The sequence below is a fragment of the Lactuca serriola genome, chromosome 8 (genome assembly GCF_051521515.1).
Source record: "Lactuca serriola cultivar US96UC23 chromosome 8, Lser_US96UC23_V15, whole genome shotgun sequence".
NCBI lineage: Eukaryota > Viridiplantae > Streptophyta > Magnoliopsida > Asterales > Asteraceae > Lactuca > Lactuca serriola.
This window is the reverse complement of record NC_136415.1, coordinates 91,116,830-91,143,256: the sequence shown is the minus strand read 5'-3', so window position 1 is coordinate 91,143,256 and position 26,427 is coordinate 91,116,830. Positions and strand designations below refer to the sequence as shown.

At 31.8% G+C, this 26,427-nt stretch overlaps 2 protein-coding genes and 1 non-coding gene across 4 annotated transcripts; all 3 read left to right on the top strand.

Moving 5' to 3' along the window:
• Nucleotides 1–11,554: 11,554 nt before the first annotated feature.
• LOC145066132 (protein ENHANCED DISEASE RESISTANCE 2-like) lies at nucleotides 11,555–18,029 on the top strand. 2 transcript variants are annotated; one of them, XM_079013315.1, is made up of 22 exons: nucleotides 11,555–12,125; nucleotides 12,417–12,491; nucleotides 12,647–12,700; nucleotides 12,793–12,858; nucleotides 12,960–13,015; nucleotides 13,188–13,264; nucleotides 13,359–13,484; nucleotides 13,581–13,615; nucleotides 13,742–13,845; nucleotides 13,928–14,023; nucleotides 14,216–14,280; nucleotides 14,401–14,472; nucleotides 14,573–14,743; nucleotides 14,908–15,119; nucleotides 15,239–15,305; nucleotides 15,389–15,564; nucleotides 16,069–16,170; nucleotides 16,339–16,386; nucleotides 16,493–16,636; nucleotides 16,784–16,879; nucleotides 17,174–17,275; nucleotides 17,635–18,029. In XM_079013315.1, the coding sequence occupies exons 1-22, from the start codon at nucleotides 11,886–11,888 to the stop codon at nucleotides 17,725–17,727; spliced, it is 2,277 nt and encodes a 758-aa protein (XP_078869441.1). In that variant the 5' UTR covers nucleotides 11,555–11,885; the 3' UTR covers nucleotides 17,728–18,029. The 2 variants fall into 2 exon arrangements, with proteins under 2 accessions (XP_078869441.1, XP_078869440.1); XM_079013314.1 differs by having other exon boundaries at nucleotides 11,556–12,125; nucleotides 14,189–14,280.
• Nucleotides 18,030–18,892: 863 nt separating this feature from the next.
• On the top strand, nucleotides 18,893–23,991 carry MCM5 (Minichromosome maintenance (MCM2/3/5) family protein). Its single transcript, XM_079013302.1, has 16 exons — nucleotides 18,893–19,282; nucleotides 19,550–19,693; nucleotides 19,800–19,979; nucleotides 20,070–20,168; nucleotides 20,252–20,388; nucleotides 20,483–20,585; nucleotides 20,697–20,831; nucleotides 20,911–20,988; nucleotides 21,118–21,222; nucleotides 21,322–21,413; nucleotides 21,501–21,729; nucleotides 21,831–21,919; nucleotides 22,003–22,093; nucleotides 22,187–22,296; nucleotides 22,388–22,517; nucleotides 22,604–23,991. Exons 1-16 carry the CDS (start codon nucleotides 18,992–18,994, stop codon nucleotides 22,787–22,789), a joined length of 2,199 nt encoding a protein of 732 aa, XP_078869428.1. The 5' UTR covers nucleotides 18,893–18,991; the 3' UTR covers nucleotides 22,790–23,991.
• Nucleotides 23,768–23,979, top strand: LOC145071779 (small nucleolar RNA U3). The gene has a single exon (XR_013690785.1). It is a non-coding gene; the product is annotated as a small nucleolar RNA U3 (small nucleolar RNA).
• Nucleotides 23,992–26,427: the final 2,436 nt, after the last annotated feature.

Here is a 26,427-nt window from a genome sequence, read left to right as displayed (position 1 = left end):
ATAAATAGTGTTTTATATTGATGCATATGTATAATGTATTTATATATGTTTGTGTGTATTTGTGTTTGTTTGTATGTATACGTATGATTAAAAATAGGCTTCCAAAGTAGACATGTTTGTACGCGGCATATATTAAATAAAGATTGATGCTTGATATTTTCTTGTAATGGGAAGTCGTGGTTGATTTAGTATATATAGACTTTACAATTCGTGTATTCGTATCATGAAAACGTATCAGTCATGAATTTAACACGATACGATTACATGATGAGAAATAAGTTTTATCTCAATTTTCAAGATGTATTCGTGTTGTGTCAGGTCTCTCATAGATTCGTGTATTCGTGTCTGGAATTGTCAAGTCTAAGTATATATATTAGGTATAAGACTCATGTATTACATGGGTTAATTTAAAAAAATTAAATATAAAAGTCTAAATATTTAAGAACTTTTGATTTATAAGAAAATAAGAAAAAATAGTTAATTATTAAAATTGATTTTTTTATCTTTTAAATTTAAATAAATAAACAAAATAAATTAATAAGTTTTAATTTAATAATTTTAAAATAAGAAGGTACGCTATTAATGAAATTAATATGCATTTATTACTATATTTATTGTAATTATTAACTTAAAGTATTATGTGAAATTTATTAAAATAGAAAACCCCATAAAATTACATGTGAAAAAGAAATTAATTCAAAATAGCCACAAAATGACATTTGGTAAATTGAATGAGAGTATGACATGTGATAAAAAAAACTTTCATTTATTAGAGTAGATTATATTTTGAGCGATTGTTAAATTTAAAAAATAAAAAAATAACTTATAAATTAGTTTTTAAAAAGTAACTTGAACTAAGACTACTAGGTGTGAGCAACATGTTATTACATGTTACCACACCCAAAAGGTGTCATCTCAGCATCTACTCATACATGGGTGTTATAACACCCAAGGTGGAAATAGGCAACATCTAATAACATGTGATAACACCAATTATTTTCTATTTTCTATTTTATTTTATTTTTTGATGTTTTTTTTTATATTTCGAATTTGTTTTTTTTATTTATTTATATTTGAAAAGTAAAAATAAAATTTTAATAAAACGTAAATTAAAAACATTAAAAAAATTACAACAAAACACAAAAACATTTAAAAACCTAAAAATCAAAAAAAAAAAAAAATGATAAAACCTACATTTTTTGGCATAAAACTATTCATCTTCATCTTCGTGACCAATATAGATGTAATCCGCCAAGTCTTCACGGAGTTGCTTGTGTTTTCATTGATCTTGAATATCAACCACTCTATGTAAATATTCTGATGCCCCTGGTTGAAATTGCACATGTCTTGGCTCCGTAAGCGAATATGTTGCAATATTGCGTCCTTTATCTTCGACAACCATGTTATGCATTATGATACATGCATACATGATATATCGTAGAGTATCTAACTCATAAAGTCTCGCCGCATGTTCAACTATGTGTCATTTTGATTTCAAAACCCCAAAAGCACGTTCAACGTCCTTACGTGCTCCTTCTTCTCATCTCTTGAAATATTTGTCCCTTGGACCTATTGGGTGTCGAAACACCTTTACAAACGTGGAATATTGTGGATATATTCCGTTTGTAAGGTAATACTCAAACTTATATTCATTTCCATTCACTGTGAAAGGAGCATCCGGGACTTTTCCTGACAAAAGATCATCAAATATTGGTGATTGATCGAGAATGTTGACTTCATTGTTAGAACCCGCAACCCCGAAAAAAGCATGCCAAATCCATAAAGCTTGTGAAACAACAACCTCTAATACCAACGAAGGCGCTCCATGATGACCGCTCGAATACTGGCATTTCCACGCCACAAAGCAATTTCTTCATTTCCAGTGTGTGCAGTCAATGCTCCAAAGCATATCCGAAAAACCATGTCTTTCTTCATGCACCGCATATAATTGTTGCATATCATGCAACGAAGGTTTGCGCAAGTATTGGTCACCGAAGGTTTCGACAACACCTCTTGCCAATAAATATAAACTTTCTCGTCTGGTCCTCTCAGACAATCTCATATAATCGTCAACAGAATCGGACGACTCCCCTATTGCCATAAGTTTAATTGCAGCAACACATTTTTGCAACTCTGTGAAACCTCATTTGCCTCTAGCATCATATATCATTTGGAAAAATTCATACCTAAATAAATATTAAACATGTATTCAATTTGAGTAAATTACTCGAATAGTCCTTATGGTTTGGGGTAATTTGCGCGTTTGGTCCCTAACTTATTTTTTTAACTCGGAAGGTCCCTACTGTTTGTTTTTTGTTACGCGCTTGGTCCCTATCTTACCTAAAAAAACTATTATTTAAATAGGAAAAAATAGTGAGATATGTAAGGTAAGGTGAGAGGGTGGGTTTGGGGGTGTGCTTATTTAATATAAATTAAAAAATCAAGGCCAAAATAGTATTTTTAGGTAAGATAGGGACCAAGCGCGTAACAAAAACAAACAATAGAGACCTTCTGAGTTAAAAAAAGAAGTTAGGGACCAAATGCGCAAATTACACTAAACCATAAGGACCATTCGTGTAATTTACTCATTCAATTTTGATTCTTATACACTTATACTACCTCATAATATATTATTTACCTATAACTTTTCTTATACACTTATACTACCTCATAATACGAAGTTTCATTCGGAACCTTAAGCTCAATAAAAAAAATTAACCTAATAACGATAAAGGGGATGATAAAATATACTTATTTGGTGAAGAATCATAAGCCGAAATTAATCATCAATCCAGATTGCTCAAACCAGAATGCAAAAAATCTAATCTGGTTTAGTCTAAGCATTGAATTTAATCTAATCCAAAACCTAAATCGAATTTAGAGGAATATATCTTCTCCTAATAAAAGAGTAAAATTTTGTCCACGTGTAAATATTTCAGAATATAATTATTTTTCACAAACATTCTAAAAATTACACGTGTACTCCTATTCTCACTTTCCCGCTCACCTTATATCGCTCCATTATCTCTCAATCTCCCGTCTCGGCGCATTCTTTGCTCAATCACAAGTTACTATCCCGAAATCATCGTGTTGTTCAAAATTGAAATCCCAACTTCTCCTCCTTAGGATTTAACTCAATATATCATCTTCTCATCATCTCCACCGCAATTGTGTAATGAAAATCACAATGCCTAACCTCTTCTTTATTTCCTACTCAAGATGATATACAGTTTGATTTGGTTTTCCCATCAAAACCCTAGCCCCTTCTTACCTTGTCACATCCCCTAAATAGTAGGATATTAGTTTTTGAATTCGAATTCCCGTTTACCTCTTTTGAATCACATGGAACACTTTCTCTCTCAATCGTTCTCCTCTCGGCCACCATTCAAAACCCTATACAGGGTCTTAATGAAGACTATGAATGGAGTTTTTTTTATCAGGATAAAGGCCTCACAATCCATGAATATTTGGATGAAGATGAAGAATTCTTGATCTGGGTTAACTTTCTTCAGGTTTGGTTTATTTTTGCTTATATGTTTTTGGTTAGCTTAGATCTAATGTCCATGTTTCGATTTTGTTGCTTCCATTTAATTCCCTGGATCACCATTTTATTCCAATTTTCAAGCCTTCAAATAGGGTTTTAGTCTTGATATTGATGTGCGAAGCAGAAGATGGCTAAAGAACAAGAGAAACGAATCAGACCTGGGTCGATTCATCTCAATTAGCAACAAACTTGCCCCATAAAAATGAGATTCAGAATGATGTTTCTCTAGAGGTTCTTATGCTTCCTCTTCTAATTGATATTGATATTGATGATCTTAATAGTGATATGTTGGTCTGATTATGCAAGATATTGGATGGCCATTTGAGAGACCAACAAAATCATGAAAAAGCAGAGCCTTGTATCATTAATTTATATATTTTTTTTCACCCTTCTAATTTCTAAAGATGTTGAAGTCTTAACAGTTTTTTTTTGTTTTGTTTGTAGCTGTTACATGAACTAAGTCTTAATAATTCAACATTATTATTGATTTCTCTATGTTACAATCATAGGTGTTTTGTAACTGGTAATCAGTACAATATATTACTTGGAATGATCTTGTGGATGATAATATAGATATTGGTGCGAACGAACCCATATTACAAGTTATACTCATTTTTTTTCTATGATTAGATATAAGATATAATATAATTTTTTGTCTTTAATCTATACTAAAAGAATATAAGTTCCACCATAATTTTCCATGTGTAACTTCTCATTCTGTTTTAGCTCCATTTTCTTGCCCATGCATAATGGCATTGTTGGCAATTCCTGCTTGAAAATGAATCTAAATAGCTTTGCACATTCTCATTCAATTTCATATTCCATTTTATATACATGAATCTCGCTGCTGTTGCAATCGATTCAGTTTGCAGATCAATTTTTATTAATATGAATCTCATAAATCTCGGTAAATTCACATCTCAAAATTTGAATTCTTCCTATAAGTTACCAATATGAAATCATTGTATGTGTCTTCCATATTTTTGTATGCTTGAAAAAATGGCAATTTAGACTATACATGTCACATTTTGATGAATAAATATCTGATCTTATTATCATTAATATTCTTTTTATACAGTTGTTGATTCAAATCTTTTTCCAAATGAGTGTACAACTAAGAGAATAAATGTTGTAAGTTGCTTTTGCCTTTCCTTTCATGGTTATGTCTGGTTTATTATATTATATGATGCAAAAGAATAGCAAATTAACTTTTTGGGGTTATATTATTGAAGATGTAATTAAATGTACATGTGCTAATAAAATGACATTTTTGTGATGTCTATTTATCTTAAAGTACAATGCTTTTATGAGATAGATTGTTTTTTAACATACATATGCATTATGTTAGATGTTTGTTCGTTTGTTTTTTTTTTTTTGCTTTGCTTTGAATGATAAAAAGCTCCACTAAAATTACTATAAATTCTCTTATGTCATATTTTGTATTTGTTCCTTTTTATTTGTTAGATGCATGTAAATTGGTTTTCATGTGAATTTGTACAAATAATCATTAAAGGACACACATAATCGTGTGTTTATTTTGGGCTTGGTCACATAGGTGTCAAGAAATAAGAATGGCGAAAATAATATAAAATTAGAAAAATAGAAGCATGATGAAAAAAAAAAATAGTCAATTCTGTTTACTCATGGATAATACTAAAGGCTTTTTTGGACGAGTTTACCCTCAAGGAGGAAGAACCTTATATCCAGTTGGTGATAAAGTACACCGGAAAAACTCTATAATTTGGTGTAGGTTTTTGCTGGTAATTCCTTTTAATAAATTTTATTTTGTTCTAAAAAGTTGTGATTGCTTTTGAGAGGAGAGTACAAATGATCACTAAAAGAGATTAAATGGTTATCGCTTTTCTAACCATTTTAAATATTCTTTTTAGTTAATGATTATAAACTTCACGCTATACATCGGTTATTATATATTCTTTGTGACATTGTATTATTAAATGAAACCTTTTTGTTATAATAGTTTGTTTTATTTAAACCGTGTAACACACGGGTTATAACCTAGTGTATAATAATGCATGATCTAAACCTTAAACTGATCATGAGGATCTTCCAGAAATAAAGGGAAAAAATAGAAACGAAGAAAAACCTATGTATGTGTGTGCATATTTGCGTATTCAAAATCAAATACAGTGCTTTTGTTTTTTTTTCTCTTGGAGAGTTGAAGACTTGGACAGTAGTGACGGACTACTTTTAATGGGCCTTTTGGATCTGTTGGGCTGAAAAGATACAACACACATTAAGTAGGTTAAGGTTTAGTAGGTTATTGTTTTGGGCTTACAAGGTAGCTATGGTACATTGGTGTAGTTGTAGGCCCAAACTGTTTCTAGCCAGACGGAAGAATAGTTTTGTATGTCATGTCACGTTTTTGTTAGCTTTGATTTTCCATTCATTTTGATTCTCGATTAGGATCGATCATATTCTAAAAAAATTAGCAAACATTCATCAAATCCTCAATTACCAATTGATGTTATTAAAAAAAAATAGAAATTCTTATTCCCTTCGATTCTATAATCATCACATAAAATCAACAAAAAATCAAAGTTAAAATTTCAAAACAGTAAGAATTAATGTTACTGTAGTTCAACCAACTTTTCTTTTTTGGTTTGAAAGATCCTCAGTGTTATTTTTATCACTTTAGAGGCATACAATCCCGCTTGAGCTGTTAAAAAGAATATTAATTTTTTTTTCAAGTTTCACATGTAAAAAAGACGATGTGACATATTTCAACATTTAAGAAAAGGTCTCCTCCTCGAATGCAACAATTTCCTACAAATCTATTATTTTTGTAAATCATGAGCTTCATGTTGAAATGCTTGGTCGTATAGTTATTTATTGCCCCATGGTCGTCTGAAAGGCTGAACTTAAAGTTAGGGCTGACAAATATGTACCATAGAGAACCAACCAACATTTACCAACCGAACCAATTGAATTGGTAGCCAACATGTTCGGTAACCAATACGTTTGGTCGGTATTACCATACCAATTAAGTAAACTTGGTACGGTAACGGTATAAAATTTTGAATACCACGGTTGTATCGTACCAACCAATTCATATATATATATATATATATATATATATATATATATATATATATATATATATATATATATCAATTAATACATATGAAGAAATATTAATTATCAGATTTTTATGTTTCAATTAAGAGTAGCAAGTCTGGCATTACGTATACATTACTCGATTACTTGTATATTACTCAAAACAAGAAAACCAAAAACAATTAACTAATCACTTCTTAGACTAGTATATATTTTGTTGTTGATTCTTTATATATAATGTTTACAATTAAGACAGTGAGACAGCGGTATAGTTACTATATAACAACGTCATAGTTGAATACATTTACTTTGTATTGTGCATGATAGTTATTTTATTTTATATGCATATAAAAGGTACTAAACATCAATGACAATTTTTTTTTGTTTAATTTGTTTTCGATTATGGAAAATTTTCTAACCGTTGGCTTGGATGATGATTACAATGTGAAACCTAATATAGTTAATCATGTGTAAAACTCTTCAAATATGAAATTTAGTTAAAACATTTGGTATATACAAGTACCAATATGTACCAACCAAAGTTTTTGGTAGCCAAATAAACTGGTACCAAGTATAGTTGGTACGGTACTGGTAGTTAAATTCTCCTACCAACTATAGTTGGTACGGTACGTGGTTTGAAGAAAAAAAAAGTCGGTACCGTACCAATTCCACCCCTACTTAAAGTCTTATTAGTCGTTGGTCGAACATTGATCTCCCCTATTTCACTAAGGCTTTTGATAATTCCAACCTCACTGTTATGCTTGATGCGGTGTTTCTCATTACGTTTGGGTGATCTCCTATAGCCATGTTTGGATCTTGTGAAGGGAAAAACCATGGAAAACGATCCAATTCTTTTTTGGTTTATTAATAGAATTACTATGTTGAATTAGGGCGGAACACGAGGACTGAAGCTAGGGGCCAGAACCAAAATTCAAATACAAAACAAATCTATTTATTCAAACTTTAAACATATACTTATTTCTAATTTATTGAAACTGTTTTACAAAAAATATTGTTATAATTTATTGAAAATAAAAAATTAACAATAAAAAGTTATTAACAAATAACATATACATTTAAAAGCAAAATATCTCCTATACTCATTTTCGTAAGATTTACGCGTAGTTAAATTTTTGCAGGCTTTATTACTAAACTAACAAACAATAAAAAAGTAATAAAGCATTGTTGGAGGCTTTATTACTCTAAGAGTACTATAGTTTTTCAAATTCAACTATTCATATCACATTCTATTAGAAAGAAAATCAGAAAGAGAATTCTACTAGAAAGAGAGAAAATTAACGAGATTAGAAAGAAAGAAAGACTTACAACCACAAGTCTAGTAAGGCGGTAACGAGATGATGTCGGAGAAGAGAAATAGCGAGCAAACAAAGTCGGTGCAAGGCCGTCGGAGAGTAAACATCTGCTGTTAAGGTTGTTGGTCGGTGTTGCAGTCGGAAAACCGCGAGGACGGTGATATGTTTTGGTGAAAAGTTTTTTTTTTTTTTTCTTCTTCTGGCAGCAGAATTCGTTGGTTTAGACTTTAGGGTTTATAGTTTCTCAAAGATTAAGTTAATAAATTGTACATTATAATCGATTGATGGTTTGCTAAAAGTATTACTTTCCTAATTTTATTGGGTTTGGTTTTGATTTTTTTTCAACAATCTTCTGGATTTCGGTTAATTACTTGTTGAAATCTTTGATTTGTTGCTGCTGCCTTTTGATTTTATGTTTTTTTTTGGAGTAAATTAATAATTATAATAATTTTCTTGAATTGTATAAATAAATTTTCGTAAGATGTCCGGAGGCCAAAAACTTAGTGAAAAATCAAATCAATCCTATATATAACATATGTATTAGTAAGTAAAAAAAAAAAATCAGGGCCTGGCCCTATAGAGGATCCGCCATTGAATTGTTGAGGGTTAATTAATTGGGTTGTCAATCAACCTTTCTATAGCAATTTTTTGTAATATTTTGCTAGTATGTTTATATAATCTTCAACGTTCCAAACAAATTATCTATATATTCAATATGTATATTTATATTGTGTAGTTTATTTTCTCTTTTATGGTTTTGGGTAAATCAAATCTCTGACCTTGAGTTGCTACATAGCAAATAATAATTATAAATGATATCGATGTTTTCAAAAAAGGGGGACACTAGGCACATTAAGTAAACCTACACTTTATAATTGATAGTCAACATTATAATTGATAGTCAACCTAGACTTTATGTTTCTAAAAAAATCTTTCCCACCAGTGGTCCCTTCCCCAACTTGGTTCCTCTCTCACAAGTAGCTTGCTAGCTTAAGGAGACCATTAAACACGGGTGGAACACGATATCTTTATACTAATAAGATAGTAGTTCTTTTGCCATGTGTCACCATATTAAACATTTTAATCAATGTGTTGTCACTTGTCAATCTATTACTTTTTCATTTTAAATTTATTAGACCTCCTCATTAATGTCATTTTATTTTAAATTTTAAATTTTAAATTATTGTTTTCATTAATTCACAAATAAAAAATATCTAATATATATTAAAAATTAATTTTATATATTTATTTGAATCAATGATTATAATTTCACATAACTAATAAAAAAAATCTCTTAAATTAATAATTTATTTAAAATAATTATAAATAATTTTTAGTTTTTACTATAAAAGTTTGATTAATTTTATAACCGTGGTTCCCACGGGTTATAAACTAGTTATGTTATACTCTCCTCCTTTCATCAAAATTTGGTACATCGCTTAAAAGATTGTTTTGATCTAAATTTATGTAAGGAAAGTGGGGGACCTGAACAAAATATCATGGGTAATATGATTTTACATGTAGCATGTCGGAAAAATTAGATTATGGTGGAAAAAAAATTCAAAAAATTTTAACTGCACCCAAAAATTTGAGGGATAATCCATACACATAGGTCGCTGGTGTTTAGGGACTTTTATTTATGATGAGTATTTAAATTATGTTTATAATCTGATGAGTAAAAATCAATAACTTAGCTAAACATTGAAATAATAAAATGGATAAAAAATTGTTTGAAGTGCATTTTTTGCTTTGGGGTTTAACAACTTGGCTCAAAAACAAATCCTACAAAACAGATAATATATAGTAGATGTTTCCATGTCTTTATATGCTATTGTCCACCACATTATATTTTAAACTAGTATGTTTACATATATTGTGTTACGAGTCATGTTTCCAACCAAAACAAATTTCTTTAAACACTAATTAGAGAGTGAGGGGGAAAAAGGATGATTATATTTACAATTGAATCAACAAAATATTGTAACCCTTCAAACTTAAAGTACATTTTTTTACAATCCCAAAAGGTTGCTTATTGCATGATACTTACAATTGAATCAACAAAATATTATAACCCTTCAAACTTAAAATACATTTTTTTTATAATCCCAAAAGGTTGCTTATTGCATGATACTTGTTGAAATCTGCATTCAAGTATTGGAATAAATGACTTCCTTTTCTATAAGATTTCTAACTTAAATACTCAAATCCTAGATGAAGTTATTATTATGTTGTATTTTGTTAATCGTCTATGTTTGACACGAATTGTGAGTGATTAATGATGGTTTAGTGGAATTTGATCACGATAGTGGAACTAGATTCCGTATTATATATTTTTAACAAATGACATACAAATACGAAACTGGATAAGAATTTGTAGATACAAAAATGAGTGATGTGGCCATAACAACCATAATGACTCATAGCAAGTGGTTGGTTTGGTGGGAATTTAAATTCGTTTTTAGTGTTAAATGACATATTACTTTTAAATAATATTGAAAACTCCTAAGTCATACAACACGGCAAAGACTACAATGCTTTTTTATTGCAAGAAAGACATAAACCGATACAATTTCACACCTTATAACATTGAATATTCTATTGAGACTATTCGATATGGGTTATTGTTATAACATCATAAAATTGTCATCTTACATGTCACATCATACAGACTGTTCGTTATTTGGATAAAACTGAATTGTTCAATCGGATAATTTGGATTTAACTACTTGGTTTGGATATTCGGATTTTTGGTTTGGTTTTCAACAAAACTGAATTATTATTTATGATTTCGAATTGGTTTTGGTTTATAAAATAAGAACCGAATAGTCCAAAAAACCAGAATAAATTTATTATTTATTTATTTATAATATATATCTATACTTATTTATTAATTTTGCAATTTATCTTTTCAAATAGGTTCAAAACGTTTCACCTGATAAAAAAACATTAATATGTATTTTTCTCAAACGGTTTATATGTATAAAATATTTAACTATAATATATATTTTTAATACTTGTTTATAAATTTCAAACTACAACTAAATAAATTGTTTCTGATTCTTGTGTACAATTGAGTAATATTATAATTATATATCGTTTTAAAATGTTTTGGTTTTGGAAAAACCGATCCAACCAAATTGTAATTGGATCGGGTCAAATCAGATTTGAATTTAATTTGAACTATTCAGATTCATGTTTTGAAAACCGAAATCAATTTGGATTCATTTGATTGGATCAGATCAAACCGATCTATCCAAACGAACACCCAACTCAATATTTATTTTGTTCGGGTTCAGTTTTGGTTGTTTCTAACAACTCTCATTTTCGTGATATGATAATGACTAGATGAGCACATTAGGAATTTTTGTTTGCCTAAATATGACATTACCCTTGTTCTTATGATCGTTTTATACTAAGCAAAACACGTGCACGACACATTAAGATTTTGTTTGTTTTTTCACTAACAGCATTCGAATATAATAATTTACTTTAAGTATTTTAAAAAGAATCCAACCACTATTAGGAACAATGTCATGTCAAAAAGTAGGATATCATTATTTTCATTGCTTTCTCCTTTACATATTTAAACAAAGACAGATGGAAATTGGAAAAATATTGATTCTCTAATCAAACTTTAATCCAGTAGTCGGCAAATTCTTGATATCAGATTTACAAAATTTCAAACCAGACCTCCTAAAATCATCAAGCTGTCAAAATGATCGCATTAAATTTGAATGTAACTCCATCTTCCAACTGGTATTTCATCGTTTCTTCATCTTCCAGTCTCTACCCAGAATCCCAAGAGAATCACCATCAACAACAACAACAATCATAAACGTTCTACTCCGTTTTTATTGACCCATAACATCCAAAAAGGGTTACACTCTCTCGCTCTTGTAATTGAATTTTTGATCTCAAAAACCCACAAAATTTCTGGTCGGAGAGAGAAGGAAATGGAATCGCCGCCGTCGACGAAGAAGATAGGTCAAGGAGGCGGGTCTTCGGAAAGCGGAGGATCGGAGAGTGGGGCGGAGGAGAAGGGGTGTAGTCGGACGAGGTTCGAATACTTCGGTTGGGTTTATCATTTGGGCACCAATTCAATTGGGCGCGAGTTTTGTCATCTTCGATTTCTATATATTCGTGGGAAATACGTGATGATGTATAAACGCGATCCTCATGAAAACCCTGGCATTGTAAGTTTTAATTTCAAATTTACCCCCAGTTTGATTCCTCTTTTACATCTTAATCTAAATACATGCAATTCTACAATTGCATGATCAACGAAGTGAACAAGGTATAATTTAACGCTCTTACATCAATCATTACAAGGGTATAAACTTGTAGTGATTCATTCCTTTGCTTGCAAGTTACAGCATATTTTCTCTCTGAAAGCACACATATTGCTATCTACCTTCTGTTTTGTTTTGGGGAACATTTGGAAATTCATCAATCACTAGGGTTTAATCATAGTATTCTCGACGCAGAAACCACTAAGGAGGGGTGTTGCTGGGAACACACTTATGGTGGAGGAGCTAGGACGAAAAAAGGTCAATGATGGTGTAAGAACTTCAAACAAGCTCCATTTATTGTAATTACTTGAACATTAGTAGATGTTTTCAAAGCAAACACTTAGGTCTAAATATCAAATTCAATTCATTTCTTAAACTCAAAAGGTTATTGACTTACTTTGCTTGATTATTTTCATATTTTCTAGGATCTTTATGTTCTAAGGTTTTACAACCGACTAGATGAAGAGAAGAAAGGAGAAGTAAGTGATATTTTCTGGTATTTCTGTACATATCTTACCAATCATTTATCCAATTGTTTTGTCATTTTATTTTTCTTATTATGTATTGCAAGATTGCTTGTGCTACAGCAGGAGAAACCCGAAAATGGATGGAAGCATTTGATCAAGCAAAACAACAGGTAGAAAGAATTGCAATCTTTATTACTTAATTCGTTTTTTACACATGTTTTTCTTTTTCTATTTTTCTTATATGTATCTTTCCTTGAACTACAATTATCAGGCTGAGTTTGAGCTATCTCAAAGTTCCACCAGACACAGATTGAACATGGAGAACGAGTATGCTATCTCTTGAATCATATCTTATAATTTTCTAAGACCATTATGTAATTTCACAAAGTTGTCACTCCAAAAATCTCCTTTGTTATAAACATTGAAACTTTGTTGCATATATTTTTATACCCAAGTTTTTTTTTTTTTTGGTCTGATTGTAATATTTGTTAATTGGAAGGATTGATCTTGAAGGGCGTCGCCCAAGGGTAAGGAGATATGCACATGATCTAAAAAAGCTTATAAGAATAGGACATGGTAAGATACTAAACATACCATTTCCAGATATTTATAAATCTTTTAAAATACTTTTTTTATCATAAAGAATCAATGATTTTCTCTTTGTTTATAGGTCCAGAGTCACTTGTGAGAAGATCATCAAACTTGGGTAGACATCAAAGGTCTAATGAGTTCATGGAAGGTGATGCTGCAGATGTCATTGAAGCACATGAGTGGAGATGTGTTCGTACAATCAATGGTACAATCTTTTTTAATCCCCATTTTGCCCTTACATTATTTTTATATATATTATATGGAATTAAATTGGACTCTTTGACTGGATACTGAATTTCAGGTGTCAGACTCTTTGAGGATGTGTCTGACAACAAGGTGATAACTTTATGAGTTTTTTCTTTTATCCCGTATATATTTACCTTGATTATATATTTATATAGATACATGAATTCAAATATGAAAATTAAATATATGTATTGATTATTTTTTATATAATGTTAGTCGCGCAGCAAAACTGTACTTGTGAAGGCTGTTGGTGTTGTGGATGCAAGTCCAGATACTGTTTTTGAGGTGGTTTTGAACGTTGATAGACATAGAAGATATGAGTATGTTGATAAGTTTATTTGTTTTTTTTTCTTTTGGGGTTATAAAATCTTTTTTGTGTTTACTAAAAAATTAAATTTTCAGGTGGGATGCATTGACTGGTGATTTAGAGCTCGTAGATTCTTTAAGTGGTCATTCTGATGTTGTTTATGGATCTTATGATTTCAAATGCTTAACTAGGTGGGTCGCTCTCCAATTGATTATTATTTTAAAAAAAAAATTCTGAATGTAGATGTTAATTTTCATGGGATACTGATAAAATGATAAAAACAATCATTTTTTATATTAATATTGTTTTATATATATTTTAGCCTTTAACTCATCTCTTTTGTCATCTCTCATCAGTCGAAAACTGATGTGCTATTCTTATAGATGGCAGTCTAAGTGCGATTTCATATTCTCTAGACAATGGTTTCGTGGGCAAGATGGAACATATAGTAAGTAAATTTACCTATATGCCCTCCCTTTCTATGTTACCTATTATTTCTCAATACAAATTAGATATTGGGAATTTGAAAATGATTCTCTTTTAACTATTGAATGAACCTATAATGCAGCAATCTTGCAGTTTCCTGCAATGCATAAGAAGCATCCTCCAAAATCTCGACATCAAAGAATAAAGATTAATCGTAAGAAAATCTTTTTTTTTTTTCCCCCTTGAAATTTAAGTACTTTTTTTGTTTTTATATAATAACATGCCAACCCACTACTTTTTTTTTTCTTTGATAGCTTCTTCATGGGAGATTAGGAATCTAAGAGCTTCAGTTGGATCACATGGTGATAGATGTCTTGTAACACATATGTTAGAGATAGAATCAAGAGGCTGGTTTAAATGGAAATGTGGTCAAGGCTCAAAGTTTGAAAATTCGATTCCTTATGCATTATTGAACCAAGTTTCAGGTTAGTTTATGCTTTCATATTATTATTATTATTATTATTATTCCAATTGTCAGTTTAGTAGATTTGATGTTTAATGATGATAGTAATTTAGAAACTGACCTTTTGTAATAAGGTTGACTTTATAATTCATCGCATTGTAATAAATTTATGATGAATTGTTTTAGGTTTAAAGGCGTATATTGGGGCAAGCCCTGGACTTACATCAGAATCATCAACAACACTTGTGGCTTCAAAAGGCTCTGATGCTTCTGGATCCATTAGTGAGTTTGAAGATGCAGAAGTTGCTGAAGAGTTTTATGATGCAATTGCTGCTGACTCATCATCCTCATCATCTTCAGATGATGAAGATGATGAGAACACTCAACTTGATAGCAAGGTTTGTTGCCTTTTTTATCTTTAGTAATATTATATGCATGATCTTGAAAATTTTAGGGAAAAGTGTTTGTTTATCCCCTCTATAATAACCCAAATTATACTTATTTCTTTGTGTAATAGGGCCAAAGAGTGAAGCTAAAGAATGTTTCATGGGCTATTGCCCGATTGGCTCTAACAGCAAAGAAAGGTAACTTAATAGCCTTTTACAAAGTCTTTAAATTTTCTTAATCTTGCTTAATTTATAGATTTTTTTTGTTAAAATCTAAACAGCTATGGATGGAAGCCATGAGTTAGATCCAAATGTGGAACCAGTTAATCTTGATTCTAGTCTGTTTCATGGATCAATGCACAAAGGGAAAAGTGAATCTGATGCAAACTGTTGGACATCTCCAAGTGGTGCTGGTTTTAAGATTAGAGGGAAGACATATATGAAAGATAGTACTAAGGTAATATTTTTCTTATAGTAAAGTAGTTAAAAACAAAATTTAAAGCAATTTAACAACATTGAAGGCAACTAAGGTCATGTTACTTTTTGAGGAAATGATGACACACTTGTGGAAATGAAAAGAAAAAGTAAATGAGGACAAATTTATAAAAAGTTGGGACTTAATTAGAAAGCCTCTTTTTTATGACTTTCTTTATTAACTCGTTCTTTTTGTATCTTGTCAAAAAGATGATTAGGTTGTAAAACAAAGAGTTTCTTTTTAAGATGAACTGTCTAAATGTGAGTAAATGACATTTTTACCCTTCTGTCTAAAAGTGGTGCTAAATTAGTAAATAACAAATGACTGTATATTTAAGAACTGTTACAAACCAATCATATTGCATCACATGGTTGGTGTAATGCTAGTAATAAATCTTTCATAATGCTAACAAAATTTTCATATTACAACATTACTCCATATGTCAGTTATACTTTTAATGATTTTTTTATTTATTTATAAATTCAGGTAGCAGGAGGGGATCCCCTTTTGAAGCTTATAGCAGTTGACTGGTATAAACTAGAAACTTCTAGAAGTAAAGTGGCTTTGCATCCCAAAAGCCTTGTACAGGTAATCAAAAGTTTCTTGCTATCATTACCATTGACCAAATTACAAGAAATATCAATGTAGTTTAATCTTTTTACCAATAATATCAAGATATTATAATTTTTTACCCATAAAAGCAACATACTTTCCATATAATATTTTCCATAATTCCAACTCATTCTCATTTTACAGTCAGAAGCTGGAAAAAAGCTTCCATTCATCCTTGTAGTCAACCTGCAGGTATATATGCATTAACTGTTTTTTTTTTTTTTAATTTTTAATTTAAAATGGAAAAAATATTGTTTTAGCCGCTGTATTAAATAAATATGTTGTTATGTTGGTGTAGGTTCCAGCAAAACCAAACTACAGCCTAGTTATGTATTATGCTGCAGATAGGCCTGTAACTAAGGGATCATTGTTGGGTAAGTTTATTGATGGAAATGATGCATTTCGTGATTCAAGATTCAAATTGATCCCAAGCATTGTACAGGTATTTTATTTGCAAGAAATAGCAGTGTATTTCCATTGATTTGGTTATTATATCCTATATTATTTTCATCATATTCTGTGTTGATATGATATTGAAGAAGAAAGTGGTTGACACTTGACACTTGACACTTGACATTTGACATGACAGGGATATTGGATGGTGAAACGTGCAGTCGGGACAAAAGCTTGCCTATTGGGAAAAGCCGTAACTTGTAACTACCTAAGACAAGACAATTTTTTGGAGGTTTCTACTTTTACTTTTTTGCATTATTAAAAAGACCTAAATGCCCTTCTTATCCTTGACATTGAAAATAGCCCTAGTTATGCATCGTGCATGGTCATACTCATATCAATGTTGCTTATTTCCTCTTATCGGTCATTTACAAGATAACTAACGCCATTCATTGATTTTGGTCCACATGATTCTTGTATTGTCTTTTATTGAGGGCATTTTAGGAAAAAAAAAGGGTTGAAATCTTTTAGTCTGAAAATGAATAGTTTTTATAACTTGTTTATAATTATTTGTTATGATGCGCAGATTGATGTGGATATTGGTTCTTCATCCGTTGCAAGGAGTGTCATCGGTATTGTTCTTGGATATGTAACAAGCCTCGTTGTTGATCTTGCCATCTTAATTGAGGTCTTTACTCATTTCCTTACATCATTGTCAACTAAATAACAACTTCCATTTTCATTATCAAGATTCATGAGGCCATTTACGTCTTTTGCAGACAAGATATTGAGAGCAAGTCCATTTCCCACCTTTTTGGGATGGGACAAAAAATTGCATTTTTTTTTCTCTAGTGGTATTAGTCCCGGTCCAATGCATGTCAAACACAGTACAAATTTGTTATGTTTAATTGAAACTAATATGTCTTTACTTTTTGGGTGGGACAAAAACTTGCAATTTTGGTCCTACTGATATAGAGTCCAATACATGCCAAACGCAGTACAGTCTGTTCTGTTTAATTTAAACTTTTTTTTTTTGACAAATTGCAGGGAAGGGAGGAGAAAGAATTACCAGAGTATATTCTTGGAACGGTGCGATTAAATAAAGTGAAGCTGGATACTGCTGTTCCTCTTGAAGGTTGACATAAAAAAAATGGTGATTATGATGTGTATATGAATTCACGACTCTATTATGGCCTATATATATTGACTATTGAGCTCCCCCCATATGCAAATAATGCTTTCAACACAAGGGAAATAGTGGTTGGCCTCCATGAATGCTTGAATTTGGCATCAAGTTACGACTGTCCATTTGTTGTACAATCTTGAGAAACAGTAGGCCGTTTTTGTGTTTCTTTTTTGGAAATTATATGATCATCAAACGTGTTAGCATTAAAATCAGCCATTTTATTTGCTTTTATAATTAGATGGTGTGATCTTTTGTACATGTCTTTTATTTGGTTGCTTTTTTTTTTTTCTAAAAAAAAAGATTAATAAATTATGATAGAACCATTTATCTGATGTGGTGAGTCTCGAATGGGACTAAATCAATGTATTTGGTAGACATATAAATGACACTAATATAAACTTTTTTCAGTCGCTTTTCTATGTTTGTATGAATGCTAGTAAGCTAAATGTAGCATACAAGATTACAAATGATCCATAAAAAAATGTGTATCATTTACATGCCATTTTAGCTTACTTAACATCACATAAGCAAAAAAAAAAAAAAAAGAAAAGAAAACTCAGAAGATTGTTTAAAGTTAACATGTAACCAGCTCACAAATTGCCTTAGATGGCAAAGAATTTAAGTTGATCGTTATTCAGGGGTAAAAGATCAACAATTTTGTCTTTAATGGTAAAAAGAATAAGTACGTTTTTGTTGGGTCTTTAAAAATTTGCAACATCCAATTAAAAATTTCCATGTCATCATGTTTGCATATATGGCATATGATGTGCACGATAACATGACAATGACATCAGCAACTTTATACGGATTACATATTGTTTAAAATCAATGGATAAATTCAAGTTCGTTGCTATGATTGTAAAAAAAAAATGTTGCCTATTTTAATAAATACAGTATAATAAAATACGTCAGTCGCAGTCTGCCCTAAATATTAATATAACTACACAAATGACCCCCCCTAAAGTATTGCTCAATTTTGATTCAATAACGTTTGAGTCACCAGAATGTTACTACCGGCCCAAAGTAAGCAGGCCCAGCCACCAACGAGTGCACTATCACTTCTCATCATTTCCCGCCATATCTTTCCCGCCAAAATACCTGAGAAAAAGGGCGGGACGGAGAGGACTATCGCCGCACAAAGAGCATTTCTAGAGAGAAGTGAGAGAGAAAGCGAGAGAACGTCGACGAGAGACCAAAAGAAAGCTTCGACGATTGAAGATGTCTGGCTGGGATGAAGGTGCGGTACACTACAGCGACCAAGCACAGTTCCCTCATGGCGCCGGCGCCGATCCCGAACAGGCGGCGAACCGCCACACGGTACTCAGGAAGTTTAAAGAGTTCATCAGGAACTTCGCTCGTCCGAACGAGCCCAACGTCTTCCCTTACAGAGAAAGCCTTGTTCAAAATCCGAAGTTCCTCCTCGTTAATCTAACCGATCTCCTCACCTATGACAAAGATCAAGATCTTCGAGATTTGCTCCGGAAAAACCCTTCCGATTACCTCCCTCTGGTACGCTATAGTATCGATATGCACACAATTTTTTTTTGCACATCTGCTTTCTTCCACAATGGGAATGGTTGTAATTAGGTCAAAAAATATTGGATCTAGGTTTCTGAAGTATAACATCTAAATTACAATCAGCGTCTCTAACTTAAGTCGAATTATTTTCACTCTGGGCCAAAGGATTGAGTCTGTTGAACCTAATATACATATTAGCTGTTGTGATGTCAATTTTGAGCACTGGATATCTTATTTTAGCTATGTTTGTATTCTTAGTTCGAAACTGCTGCGGCAGAGGTGAATGCAAATTTGAAGGCAAGAGTTGCCGGAGAAACTGGAGAAATGGAGGAGCCACAGACAGGGGAGGTTCAAATTTTGTTGAAATCAGATGAGGATCCTGTATCAATGAGAGCCCTCGGGGTTGGTACCTTAATCTTTCCGTTTTCATTGCTTAAATTTCTTGCTAGCTTATCTCGTTTGCGATTCTAACACTTCTTATTGGATCTTCCAATTAATTTAATCACAGGCACAATACATATCCAAACTGGTTAAGATATCTGGGATTACTATTGCTGCATCTCGTACAAAGGCTAAAGCAACTTACGTGACTTTGTTGTGTAAGAACTGTAAAAATGTGAAGGTGGTTCCTTGTCGCCCTGGGCTTGGTGGAGCAATTGTGCCAAGATCATGTGACCATGTAGCACAGGTAATTAAATACATTCATCACCTCGTTGCCATTTCCTCCATAAATGTGAACTCCTTTTATATTAAATGCGTTTGCTCTTAATTTTTACAGATGGGTGAAACACCATGCCCTGTTGACCCATGGATTGTAGTCCCAGATAGAAGCAAGTATGTTGATCAACAAACCTTGAAACTTCAAGAAAATCCTGAGGTAAAAAGTCTTGATATTTAATGATTTCTTACAATGATTCACTACTGAAGTTTCTAACTTTTTGGCCTGTTTTTAAATCTTAGGATGTCCCAACTGGTGAGCTACCAAGGAACATGCTTTTATCTGTAGACAGACAACTTGTACAAACAATTGTACCTGGTACAAGACTGACTATAATGGGAATTTACAGCATATTTCAAGCTTCCAAGACATCCACATCGTAATACTTTCACTCTATTAATTCACCAATAACATTGTACTTTCATACATTTTGAATATAGCTAAATCTGCAATTTTTTTCTGTTTTGATCTAGTCACAAAGGAGCAGTTGCTATTAGACAACCGTATATAAGAGTTGTTGGAATAGAAGAAACAAACGAAGCTACTCGTGGTCCTGCCAATTTCACACAAGAAGAGGTAAAGTTACTATCATTTGATGCAAATTATGTTTGTCTTTTAGTGGAAATAGAGATTGTATTGCTTTGGTTTTGTTTGTTACTTAGTGGGCTACCTTCATTGTGTTTTCAGGTTGAAGAATTCAAGAGATTTGCAGCAGAAGGCAATGTATATGAAAACATATGTTCCAAGATTGCCCCTTCTATATTTGGCCATGTGGATGTTAAAAAAGCTGTGGCTTGTCTCCTGTTTGGAGGATCAAGGAAGGTATAATGCCAACTTTGCCCTTGAATATTGTTGTCTTTACTTAATCATGTAGGAGAGCTCATTTCCTCTATTTCCACAGACTTTGCCTGATGGTGTAAGATTGAGGGGTGATATTAATGTTTTGCTCTTGGGAGACCCATCCACTGCAAAATCACAGGTAACCTTAAATTCTTTTCATTTCTTTTTATTACAGAGTTGTAATTTTAATAATCCAAGTAAATGAATGAAGGTATTTTACTATTTGTTGCATTTAACGTTTAACCCATGAAATTACTCTCTTCTGTAGTTTCTCAAGTTTGTTGAGAAGACTGCTCCTATAGCTGTTTACACTTCTGGGAAAGGCTCATCTGCAGCTGGGCTTACTGCTTCTGTCATTCGTGATAACAGCACTGTAATTTTCTTGTCTTTTTTCTTTTTTCTTAATACAAATATTCCACAACACCCTTCCATTTTTCTCCTATTCTAATTTAAAAATATAAAAATCATTCAGCGCGAGTTTTATCTGGAAGGAGGGGCTATGGTCTTGGCTGATGGTGGTGTTGTCTGCATTGATGAATTCGACAAAATGAGACCAGAAGACAGGTTGGATTAAAAGTTAACACAATGTTTATCTTCCTTTTTACCAAATTACCCTCAAAACTCTGACATATTTTCAAATTTTATAATTAGGGTTGCCATACATGAAGCCATGGAACAACAAACAATATCCATAGCCAAAGCAGGAATAACAACAGTTCTCAATTCCAGAACTTCTGTGTTAGCTGCAGCAAACCCTCCATCAGGCCGTTATGATGATCTCAAGACTGCACAAGATAACATTGACTTACAGACTACAATCCTTTCAAGATTTGACCTCATCTTCATTGTCAAAGATATCAAGATGTTCAGCCAAGACAAGGTTTTTTTTTTTTTTTTTTTTTTTATTAAAAAACTCTTCTTGTATGTTATATTAAAATATTATGATAACATTTTGTTTTTGTGTTTTTTTTTTAAATGTAGAAAATAGCGACTCATATTATTCAGGTCCATACATCTGCTAATGCAGCGGGTGAACCTAGGGATACTAAAGATGATAACTGGCTTAAAAGGTCTGTACTCTGTAATAATTTTATATATAAAGGGTAGAATGGTCATTATGGTAAAGGGCTAATCCGTAATCTCATCTCTTCAGGTATATTCAGTACTGTCGCAGCATGAGTCAACCTCGCCTATCCGATTCTGCAGCTACTTCGTTGCAGCAGACTTATGTTGAAATTAGACAGGTTTAAAACCATATACTAATACTCTATAAATTTAGTCCCTGAAGTTTCAATCTATGTCAATTAACACCCTTTTTGTGAAATTTTTTTATACAGAAAATGAGGAAACAGGCAAACGAAACTGGTGAAGCGACAGCTGTACCAATAACAGTGAGACAGCTGGAAGCGATAGTTAGGTTGAGCGAGTCGCTAGCAAAGATGAGACTGTAAGTTGGTAAAAAATAAAAAGCCAGTAATAGTTTTATTTTTTACTGTCTAGTATTAACTGTTTTGTTATTTTTTTAAAATGTATTTTAGGTCAAATGTGGCGAATGATATTGATGTTGTGGAAGCAGTTAGACTGTTTGAGAATTCAACGATGGATGCTGCGAAATCTGGGATAAATCAACATATCAATTTGACCCCTGAGATGGCAAATGAGATAAAGGTTTGCTAACACATAATAGTACTTTTTTATTTTATAAACTTCGTTATTTATTTAATTTTGTGTTTTGAAAAAAAAAAACAAAACAGCAAGCGGAAAGTCAGATAAAGAGAAGAATGGGAATTGGGTCTCATTTATCGGAGAGAAGACTGATTGATGATTTGACAAGAATGGGGCTGAATGAGTCGGTTGTGAGGAGAGCATTGATAATAATGCATCAAAGGGAAGAAGTTGAATACAAGAGAGAAAGGCGTGTCATTTATCGCAAAGCTTAGCTTTAAATCCTTTTTATCATTGGATTGGGATTGAAAATGTCATTTAGCAAGTTATTAGTTGTTTTATTTTTACAAGAAACCTTTTAACTTTAATTTGAATCACTTGTGTTTGTGGTTGATTTTTTGGAAAATAGACCATTGGGAGTGTCGAATTATATCTTCAACTATGGCATAGTGTAAATTTGGAAAACAACTACTTCACAAAATTGAAAGTTCTTAGGGAAGAGTCATCTAAATTCAATGATCTTCAAGAAATGAACACTAATTGCTTACATATGTACTTTTGGTTCCACAATTGGAACTTAACCTCATCTTTGTGTCTCAACTACCCAAGACAAAGTCTAATATGGAAAAGTTCGATCACAATTTTGCTTGGATACAATGGATTTTAAGCATGAGAATGATTGGAAAAGCTTCTGCTCATGTTGGCCTCTATTTACTTCAAAAAAAAGTGCTGGAAGCTAAGATTCGTGCAGTTACTATTCAAGATTGCCATCATTGTTTTGGGCATCCATAGCTTATTGATAGTTTTTCTTTTTCTTCCAAAAAATAGAAAATAACGTTTGTTTTATGTGTCCTTTAGCTAGACAAAAATATTCACTATTTTGTGTCGAGCCTAAAATAAGTTTTGGACTGCATGAGAAAGTCTCACCAACTTGGGAGAAATCCTATTTACTAGTCAGTCATTCTTCTAGTTTTTTTTTTCGATTGATACAATTAACATTAGCAAACTCAAAAAAGAAAAAAAAAAGTAGAGATAAACTTGTGGGATTAAAAAAAAAAAAAAAAGAAACTATATAGCAAAACTGCATAAGAAAAAGGAAGTCGGTTTAATTAATTTCTTGCATTCAATCATATACTAGTATTTAAGTGCAGTGGATAGCAAATAATGAAAACCAGTTCTCATATACGACTCCCACATCGGTTCTTAATGCAAATGTACGCAACCATATAATTCTCATGGGGAGACGAACATGCACGACCTTACTTGAACAGGATCTGTTCTATAGGCTCGTACCTCTGTATTCTTGATTCCTAAGAAGACAGAAACCCATGTCTGGTTGATGAACCACGACCATGTAATCAGAGCGTGAATAACAGAGCTTATGGTCTTGGCCAAGGTTAAGTAGATGATCGTTGTCGGCTCATCTCATGGGTCTTGGCATGGTTACATGGTTGTCTGACAGACCATCCTTATTTTTTTTTATTCAACCTGTTCGACGATGCTCGTTTATTGTAATCTAGATATTTTACATTGTGCAAACAAGGTGTTCGACGAAATGCGTGAAAGAGATCATCCCTTTCTTTTGTATATGTTTTTATTGCAATCCATTTTCCCTTTCTTTTGTATATCTTTTTATTGCAATCCATTTTACTATCCATTGTCATGGAGAATATGGAGTTATTTACAGAGGTGCAAACAAGGTGTTCGACGAAATGCGTAAATGGGATAGTGGCTTTATATATGACTTGGTACCTTTCTTTCTTTAGTTTTTTTCATTGCAATCCATTTTACTTTATGGCTAACGTGCCACAGTGTACTGGTGCCTTGTACTTAATGCATTGCAAACTGTACACGATGAAACCAAACGATCAATCTCCATCTGATCATGGCTTTCTTTAAGATATTCTCTTTTTTATCCCTCATATTTCCTACATGTCAAATGTCATTGTCAAAGTCTTAACTACATAATCATGATATGCATGTCCAATTATTGCATCAGTATGCTACATCAATGATCAGTACAACTTATGAGAATAGGAACTATGATTGGGGTGGTGTTCTTGTTACAACTTAAGAAGCATAGAGAATGCCCGATATAATAATCTGTATCCTTCAACTTTGGCTTAATTGCTTCATAGCAATCTTTCAACACCTTGACCCACTTAATTTCAAGATTTAAAAAAATAATAAAATAAAGCTTACACCTAGTTAAATAAGTTACCAACTCCACCAATTGTCCATGGTTTGAAAAGGAACACACACAAATACCATTGAAGTGTTTTGATAACATTAGAAATGTCTAATTTTTCACATTCACTAACTTAACTTTCATTTTTTGTATGACTTTTATCTTGATCATCTATCTTCTACTTTCGGTGGCTCTACATACAAATTATATTTTATTTAGAATGATACGAAAGCAACAGAGTTATTTACTAGATTATTAGCTTGTTGGTTAATTGTTGGATATAAGATAAAACTTTGGTGGCTCATGTTATTCACTTTGTATATATTAAATATAGAGTATTAAGTATCTATATTAAATAAATTTAAAATATAATAATTATTATGTTTATAAAGACATGTTGAAACTAGGGTCGAAGTCTAATATGCTTTTTTTTTTTAGTTGAACTCAAACTCCTTGAAATTATTTATGTGCAAACGAATTCTTGTACTATTAAAACTAGAAATAATTCAGATATACCTTCTAACAACGGCTAACTTTTACTAAAATGTAAAAACGCATGTAATATGTACTAAGATAAAAAAATAAATTTGTGAGTAAATTATAAAATTGGTCCATGTGGTTTGGTCAAATTTGTAAATTTGGTCCAACCTTCAAAATTTGTATATGTTGCATCGATATGGTTTTCAAATATTATACCAATAGTTCTTCCGCCTAACTTCATTAGAAAAACTTATAAATATGTAGAAAATGGCATTTACATCTTTCATTTTATTATTTACCACGTATTATTTATTGTATCTGTTAATCATTTATAGGTATTAAGGCCCAAGGCCTACCGACATACCTTTCCTCCACTCCCATTCGGTCTTCTTCTCCGACACATCTGATATCTCTTGTGATACTAAAAAAATTTAATCCATTCGAATCAACTTAATAAATTTTATTCAATTTGTAAACAAAAGAAAATAGGTGTTCAAATCTTGATTGTGCTTTGTTTAACAACTTTGTATGGTTCGACTAAAATAAAATAGCAACCTCAGTTTATGGTTTGAGTCAAACCAAAATTTTTTTGATCGTGACCACAAAATAAAAATGCAAAAAGAATACTACAATTGGTTAACCATATGAGTTTTAGAATGAAATAAAAAATCCATATGAGTTTTAGAATGAAATAAAAAATCCATTTGAACTTAAACATAAACACAAAAACATAAATCAAAAGCATGACCAGTTAACCGCTGGTTTCTTAATGTTTTCCTTACTCTAAAGGAAATCATGTATGATCTCTCCTTTCTATATTCGATATCTTGTTTTATTTTATTCTTATATTTTCCTATTTGATCTTGGACCCCTTGTAATTATTGTCCCTCGAGCTTTCATATTGGAACAATAAAAGTTAGATGTTTGTTATGGATTCAGAAGGCTACTATCCGAAACAGATGTTGTCTCTGGAGCTTTTATAATTGAACAAGAAAAAAAATAGATATTTATTATGGTATCATAGCAAGTTAGTATCCAAAACAGATGCATGTTAAAGAGCCTTTGAATGACAACAATATGGTGACCGGAGAAAAGAGATGAGAAACTTCTTTTTTGCCAAAAACAAAATCGGATTATAACAACCATGGAGAAAGAAATCAAAAATAGTGTCAAAAACGCCAAAATTAAGAGAGAGATATGGGAAGAGCCCTCGAAGAACGATTCAGTAAAGCGCACCACCTACAT

Excerpts from the sequence above, each read along its gene's own strand:
- LOC145066132 (XM_079013314.1), top strand. The coding sequence starts at position 11,886 with ATGGAATCGCCGCCGTCGACGAAGAAGATAGGTCAAGGAGGCGGGTCT. Across the intron at positions 15,565-16,068 it reads ATATGAAAGATAGTACTAAG|GTAGCAGGAGGGGATCCCCT; the intron begins GTAATATTTTTC and ends TTATAAATTCAG. Across the intron at positions 16,880-17,173 it reads GACAAGACAATTTTTTGGAG|ATTGATGTGGATATTGGTTC; the intron begins GTTTCTACTTTT and ends TATGATGCGCAG.
- MCM5 (XM_079013302.1), top strand. The coding sequence starts at position 18,992 with ATGTCTGGCTGGGATGAAGGTGCGGTACACTACAGCGACCAAGCACAG. Across the intron at positions 20,389-20,482 it reads GCTTCCAAGACATCCACATC|TCACAAAGGAGCAGTTGCTA; the intron begins GTAATACTTTCA and ends GTTTTGATCTAG. Across the intron at positions 21,730-21,830 it reads AGATGTTCAGCCAAGACAAG|AAAATAGCGACTCATATTAT; the intron begins GTTTTTTTTTTT and ends TTTTAAATGTAG.